Source organism: Propithecus coquereli, unplaced genomic scaffold (genome assembly GCF_000956105.1).
Source record: "Propithecus coquereli isolate 6110/MARCELLA unplaced genomic scaffold, Pcoq_1.0 Scaffold10, whole genome shotgun sequence".
In the NCBI taxonomy this organism is placed as follows: domain Eukaryota; kingdom Metazoa; phylum Chordata; class Mammalia; order Primates; family Indriidae; genus Propithecus; species Propithecus coquereli.
The window spans coordinates 1272332-1279708 of NW_012133858.1; the positions used below are offsets into that span (position 1 = coordinate 1272332).

The following is a 7377-nucleotide window of genomic DNA, read 5'->3' on the forward strand; positions in this document are numbered from 1 at the left end:
TTGAGGTTGCTGTGAGCTAGGATGACGCCACGGCACTCGCTCTAGCCAGGGCAGCAGAGTGAGACTCTGTCTCAAAAAAAAAAAAAAAAAAAAAAAAAGAGGTAGACACCGTTGTCCCATTTTATGGATGAGGGGCCCAGAACCAGGGCCAGGGCGGCGCCCTCAGTCCCATCTTCAGGCATTCAGGCACACCCGGTTCACCGCAGCTCTGGGAAAGCCGGCATGAAGAAAGGCCAAGGCGTCAGCCCGGGGCCACACGCGTCATTGACGACAGCCAGAGCAGAGCCGAGTTCCCGGAACTGCCACACTGCGCGACGCCAGGCTGTTCCCAGGGCCCTCCAGCTCCTCGGTGGCGGCGACGCAGGCTCTGTCCGCCCCAGGGGGGCGCAGAAGGGCGCGACGGTGCCAGGAAGCCGCTTGCGAAGCCCCAAGACTCGCTCAAACTCAGCTCGGCCAAGCTCAAGGTGAGGGGGCGCTCGGCCGCGGTCCAGCCCACCTGGGTGCGGTCCCAGAAGGCGGCGACACCGCTCTGTCCTCGCCCGCGCGCGCTCCGCTCCCCTCGGCGACCCGCTGCCTCCCCGCCCCCGCGCGCTGCTCCCCGGGGGCGACCGGCTCCCCCGCTTTTCCGGGCCCCAGCGCGTGCGGGGCGGCGGGATCTCCCGGAGCGGCGGGGCGCTTTGCAGACCCGGCGTGCGTGCAGGTTAACATCTTCCCCACCCGCCAGAGCAGAGGACTGTCGGGAAGCAGCTGACTAAACCTCAGTTTTGAATGTAGAGTTCGGGTAGGAGAATGTGACCCGGGCAAGTTCACAAGAGTTCAAGGAATGACAGCGTTCGGAAAGGCCGAGGCCAGCTCACTACGTGCGGAAGTTAAAAGGCATTTGCATCGGAAAAAGATGCTGGTCGTCTTCCCCCACCCTCGCTCGCAACTCACAAAAACACCCAGTGGGGTGGAGCCGGAAGGAATTACAGAAAGGACGCCCAGGACGTTGGGAGGGGGGCTACAGGGAAGTTCAAAGTTAGTCGTCAGAGGCCAGCTGCTTGGTCTCTAAAAATCTCAGAGCAGGACGGGACCTCAGGGAGCATCTACATCTCCTCCCCGCCCTCCAATATATAGCTCCTGGGTGTCTGCGGTCACCCAACTTATTCTCCGCAGGGTCAGGTCTAGTAGCCCAGAACTCCAGTGCCTCCCCAGGCTTAGTGTATAATTAATAAAATATGTAAATGGCGTTTTACAAATAGCCTTTGTGAGCTCAGAAACTCAGCATGATCAGCAGCTGGGTATTGGCAAGCTCAAGCCATCTTTGTCGTTCCTCCTTCTCCAGGTGCTTGCCAGCCTGCACCCCCTGGCCCACAGCAGAGCAGCCGCAGGACTCCAGGCAGCCCAGGACTTTAAAGAACCCCGAGTAAACAGGGTTTGGGTAAAGCGGACGACGGGAGGAAGGGCAACCGGGTGGGCAAAGAGCCTGAGCTGGGGGCAGAATGAACTAGTCCACCGGCCCTTATAAACGTGTTGGCCTGGCTGGCCTTGAACCTGAAATCCACAGGGAAGGGACCCCCTGGGGAACTGGCTGAGGGAGGGCACCTACAGCACTTCACCCGGGGTTTAATTCACGGTGGGTGTATTAGCTGAGATCCTTATACTCTAGAAGTCTGTCATTTAGGAGAAAACCAAAATGTAAATATTGCTGTAGAAGGGAATGTTGTGGCAAGAAAGTATTCTAGTTCAGTAATAGAAAACCCTGTTCCCCTGGTTGTGTATGACTAATAGCAGCAATAACAAAAACAGTGCTTACTATGTGCCAAGCACTGTTCTAAGTGCTTTATAAAAATTAGTTCACTTCCTCCTCTCGACAAATCCATGGTTGTTACTTTTTTTTTTTTTATCAGTACCATTTTACACATGTGGAGGCCGAGGCACCAAGAGGTTGCCCACGGTAAGCAGGTGCAGCTGAGGCAGAGTGGTGTGACACCAAGCACCCTGGTCTGGCTGCAATCAGGAGATTTGGGTGCCAGGGCTTCCACTCTCTGGTTGTGTGAACTTAGCTTCTCTGAGCCTCAGTTTTCTTATATGGGAAATGCACAGTGTAATCCCTACCTAGAGAGGCAATGAATGTGCAGGCACTGTATGAACTGTGCATTGTGATTCCAGTAGAAAGTATTATTATTTAAGTGAAACCTTGCACTTCCAAGACCAAATCTCAACTAAAAAGAGAAAATGACGAGATGACTTGGACTTGCAGAATTAATGGGGTTACCCGTCACCAAGAGGCAAACATACAGTCTTAGCTAAAATCATAGGGTTTGGAATCACATTCCTGCATTGGAATCCCAGCCCTGCCACTCATTAACTCTGTGACCTGAGACAAGTTACTAAACATTTTTGAAACTGTATTATCTCTGTGATCCTCCGTTTACTCATACGTAAGACGGGCCTAATAATACATTCCTCATACAGCACTTATGAGGATTAGATGAAATGCATCTAATACAATGCCTACAAGTAGTAAGTGCTCAATAAAATGTAGATGGGGGCTTTTGTTTTTTCTGATTCTTCTTCCTCCTCATTTCCCCTCGTGTGCCTCCCCTCCAAAGACAGCCTCTCTGGAGCCCAGCATGTGTGGGGGACTGATGGAGAGGTATGTGGCTGCCATGGTGCTGAGTGCGGCTGGAGATGCCTTGGGGTACTATAACGGAAGATGGGAGTTCCTCCGGGATGGGGAGAAGATACACCAGCAGTTGGCCCAGCTGGGCGGCTTGGACGCCCTGGACGTGGGAAGGTGGAGAGTGAGCGATGACACGGTGATGCACCTGGCCACAGCGGAAGCCCTCCTGGAAGCTGGGGAAGTCCCAGACTTGGCTCGACTGTATTCTCTCCTTGCTAAGCATTACCAAGACTGCATGGAAGATATGGATGGCAGGGCACCAGGTGAGCCAGCCAGAGGGAGGGCAGGGAGGGTGGAGAATAAAACTGGCCCAAGGAAATCACTAAGAATGTCAACGGAGATTTAAATATCAAGGAGACGGTAGTGTTTGTAATTGTGATAAAAATGGAAACAACCTAAATGTCTCATAATTTACTTAATTATGGTGACACGTTGTCAATCATTTAAAATTATGCAGGGTGACTGTAGTCAGTAATAATGTATATTTCAAAATCAGTAAATTTCAAATGTCTCAGAACAAAAAGTGATAAGTGGGTGGCAGATGTGTTAATTAACTTGATTTAATCATTCTATATGTATACCTATATCAAATCCTCTCATTGTATGCCATAAAGGTACCCCATACAGTTATGATTTATCAGTGAAAATAATATTAAAGTAAATGAAATTATGCAGATAAATACTGATATAGGAAGGTATTATATACTTAGTGAAAAAAATAGGTTACAAAACAGTATGTATGTTATGAACCCAGTGTTCTTTAAAGAATAGATGTGTATCTCTATATTGGGAGAGGTCTGAAAGAACATACACAAAGATAATAATTATATCTGGGTGATGGGTTCTTATTTAAATTTTACTTATTTGTATTTTCTAAGTTTTCTGCGATGAACAAGCATAAAGAAAAATATTTTGTTTTCTTTTTTAAGAAGAATGGAAAAGGTCTTATAGAAACTCCTCTTCTGGTCCCAGGGCTGCCCACAAGTGGTTCTTGCCCACTTTGGGAACTTGTTGTAGCCACTTGGGCCAACAGGTGATTTTCCCCTTTCTCTGGCCCACCTGACCTACCTCTCTCCTGTTTTAGTCTGCTAGGGCTAACAACAAAATACCATAGGCTGGGTGGCTTAAACAAGAGAGATTTATTTCTCACAGTTCTGGAGGCTAGAAGTTCATGCAAGTCAAGGTGTTGGGGTTTGGTTTCTTCTTAGGCCCCTCTTCTTGGCTTGCAGATGACCACCTCTCTCTGGGTCCTCACATGGTTTTTGCTCTGTGCACATACATCCATGGTATCTCTCTGTGTGTCCACATTCCTCTTCTTGTAAGGTCACCAGTTAGATTGGCTTAGGGCCCACCCTAAAGGCCACATTTTAACTTAATCACCCTTTAAAGGCCCTATCTTCAAATAGAGGTATTGCGTATTAAGGCTACAGCATATGAATTTGGGAGACAAAATTCAGCCCATAGTACTACCTTATGAAAAGCTCTTCACCGCCATACCGAGTAGCCTCTGGTGACCCTAAGGACTGGCCTTAGAAGCCAATCTCTGTTCACTCTAAGTATCTGATAGCTCATCAGTTTGGCAAGCAGAAAGTTTTCGTTGCCTGTGCCATCCATGAACATTGTTGTGAATGAACTGACCAATAAAGGAACAATAATACCACATTCCCTAGTACGTTGCTGCCATTGTTTAGTGCCTGTACAGATTCATAGCTCCCTGGTAAGATAAGTCAATGGGACAAACCTGCTTACACACTGTCAGGTAGGGGACAGCCAAGGCCCAGTAGTTCAGTGACTCATCCAAGGGTACATTGCTCCCCTGAATCCACTGCTCCTCATCTGAGCCCAGGGCTTCACTCTGGAATTCGTGGCCTCTTTGTGATGATTCTCAGGAACTCCACTTGTCAGGTTCTTACCGGAGTCCTTAGGGCAGGGGTCCCCAACCTGTGGTGAATTGTATGATTATTTAATTATATATTACAATGTAAGAATAGTAGAAATAAAGTGCACAAGAAATGTAATGCACTTGAAAGATCCCAGAACCATTCCCTACCTCCTCAGTCTATGGAAACATTGTCTTCCATGAAAACAGTCCCTGGTGCCAAAAAGGTTGGGGACCTCTGCCTTAAGGTCTTGGGCTTTGGAGTGTGGTGAATTTTATCTGGCCACTGACTAGCTGGTTATGTGATTTTGAGCAAATTTCTTAAACTATGAGCTTTACCTTATTTATTTTAAAAAAGAGAATAATACGTTATACCTACTTTTTTGATATGTTGTGATATCTCAGTAATAACTGTTAATGATTCCAGGGGTCGCTACATGAGTCTGCTGCTTTTGCTAGTGCTGTCATGCTTAGGGTGGTATATCAGGTAAGGCATGTTGCTGAGTTGGAGTTTGGAGTCTGGGGACATTTGTCATCGTATTTTTCTGGCTTTCCCTTTCCATCAAAGAAGCCTGGAGACAGTTCAGTTCTTTCTTCCCCCTGGGGTCTTTGCTTTGGTTACACTGACCTCGGTGCCCTGCCCGACTCTTCCCCAGGCGGTGCCTCCATGCAGAACGCCATGCAGCTGAAGCCAGACGAGGCCGATGGCTGGAGGATTCCCTTCAACGGCCATGAGGGTGGCTGCGGAGCTGCCATGCGGGCCATGTGCATCGGTCTCAGGTTCCCTCACCCCGGCCAGCTGGACACGCTGATCCAAGTGAGCATTGAGAGCGGGCGAATGACCCACCACCACCCCACGGGCTACCTGGGGGCCCTTGCATCTGCTCTTTTTACAGCCTATGCCGTGAATGGCAAACCACCTAGGCAGTGGGGAAAAGGACTGATGGAGCTGCTACCAGAGGCTAAGAAGTACATTGTCCAATCAGGCTACTTTGTGGAGGAAAATCTTCAACACTGGTGAGTCTGTAGGAGCGTGCACCTGCCAGAACATGGTTAAACCTGTGTGTGCACACACCCCTGCACATGTATGTCTAGGATTCAGAGATTGTGGTTCTCACTGCGGAGTCCCCTCCCGGCCCGCCTGCCAAGGATTTCAAGTTCCTTTTCAGCAGTGGTTGTCACGAAGTAGCCAAGTATGATAAATACCTCAATGGGTAGCACAGCTGCATTGCCTTCCTCTTACGGAGGAATCCTGTCTTGTGTTCCAGCTTTTTGTAGTTTTTGTGGCTGTCCTGTGCTGAGATGAACTTTCATGCTTATTTCCTATTTCTCTAGAACTTGCTTTTTCCATGTCATCTTGACGCATAAATACTATTTTCAAATCCTTGGTTAAAATGTCAGAGAGAGGTTTTTCCACTAGCTAATTAATAAGCGGTAAGGCCACGCCTTCCCCTTTTTGTGAGTTCACTTCACATTCTCTTTCTTAGAATAAAAAAGGCTTTCTGCTCAATCACCCATGGTCATGATGTCCTGAAGTTCCCCCTTGAAAGGTGACATGACATATTGTCAACCCAGGACAAACAAACCTTTATTTCCTACCCTTTAACTTCATATTTGTCTTCTTTGTTCGGCGACAGGGTCACTGCCTTGTTTATGTAGATCCTTAGTAAAAATTTATTGACTGAATAGTATTTAGAGGTAATCTTGATTTTTATGTAGTTTATATATTAGTACAAAAAGTTGATGTTATCTTGGAATTTCCTCTGTTTGCACATCTATCTGGTGCTTTTCTTTATGGCTTTTTACTTTATTTTTTCCTTCCTATAGGTCCTACTTCCAAAACCAGTGGGAAAAGTACCTAAAACTTAGAGGGATTTTGGACGGCAAATCAGCCCCTACCTTCCCCAAGCCCTTTGATGTGAAGGAGAGGGATCAGTTCTACACGTCCCTGAGCTACTCTGGCTGGGGTGGCAGCAGTGGGCACGATGCCCCCATGATTGCCTATGACGCCGTCCTTGCCGCAGGAGACTCCTGGAAGGAACTTGCCCACCGAGCCTTCTTCCATGGTGGAGACAGCGATTCGACAGCCGCCATTGCTGGCTGCTGGTGGGGAGTGATGTATGGTTTTAAAGGAGTGAGTCCCCCCAACTATGAGAAACTGGAATACAGAACCCGGCTGGAAGAGACAGCTAGGGCTTTATATTCTCTCGGTCAAAGGAAGACACCGTAATTACCCTTTAGGGAGATGTGTTGTTCATTTCTGGTGGTTTCTTCTTTTGAGTATTCCCATTTCTGCTCCGTTTCTTTTCACTTTTTCCACCAAAGAGTCTTAACCTTGTACTCAGGAGTTGAGATGACAAATCCCTGGGGTTAAGCTTAATCTTTTCAGATTCATCCTGTTCTCCCTGAATCTGTCCCTCTTCTTATATTGAAGAGTCTTTTATCTCAGTTGATGGGATCAGTAACTCCCAAGACAGAAATCCCCAAACCTCATATCTGAGTCTTCATTTTCATCATGTAATTGTTCTAAAGTTTTTTCTGTTTGTCTTAGGTTTTAGGGGCAGGGGCAGGAACCCAACAGCCTTACGGCCACATGTGGCCTTCTAGGTCCTAGGTCCAAACCTGCCTTTGGACTGAATCCAAATTTTACAGAACAAATCCTTTTATTAAAAGGGTGCAGCAGAGAACGGTGAAGCTTTTCTTGCCTCCTTTGGTGCATAAAAAAAGAACAATCTGGAAATCATAAGGCTTCAGGTTCCCCACCCCTGGTGGGTTCTCCCACAAAGTGGACTCTGAGACAAGGATTTGAGTGCAAGTAGTTTGTCTGGGAGGT

At 47.6% G+C, this 7377-nt stretch overlaps 1 protein-coding gene across 2 annotated transcripts; it reads left to right on the plus strand.

Moving 5' to 3' along the window:
• Positions 1-332: 332 nt before the first annotated feature.
• Positions 333-7115, plus strand: ADPRH (ADP-ribosylarginine hydrolase). Of its 2 annotated transcripts, none has more exons than XM_012639405.1 (5): positions 333-464; positions 1325-1420; positions 2595-2928; positions 5201-5561; positions 6372-7115. In XM_012639405.1, the coding sequence occupies exons 3-5, from the start codon at positions 2616-2618 to the stop codon at positions 6772-6774; spliced, it is 1077 nt and encodes a 358-aa protein (XP_012494859.1). In that variant the 5' UTR covers positions 333-464; positions 1325-1420; positions 2595-2615; the 3' UTR covers positions 6775-7115. The 2 variants fall into 2 exon arrangements, with proteins under 2 accessions (XP_012494859.1, XP_012494866.1); XM_012639412.1 differs by having other exon boundaries at positions 2599-2928; positions 6372-7098.
• The last annotated feature ends 262 nt before the right edge of the window (positions 7116-7377 follow it).

What these genes read in the sequence shown, in the direction of transcription:
- ADPRH (XM_012639405.1), top strand. Translation starts at nt 2,616, where the DNA reads ATGTGTGGGGGACTGATGGAGAGGTATGTGGCTGCCATGGTGCTGAGT. An exon ending in TATGGATGGCAGGGCACCAG is followed by an intron (nt 2,929 to 5,200) that starts GTGAGCCAGCCA and finishes ACTCTTCCCCAG; the next exon opens with GCGGTGCCTCCATGCAGAAC. An exon ending in GAGGAAAATCTTCAACACTG is followed by an intron (nt 5,562 to 6,371) that starts GTGAGTCTGTAG and finishes TCCTTCCTATAG; the next exon opens with GTCCTACTTCCAAAACCAGT.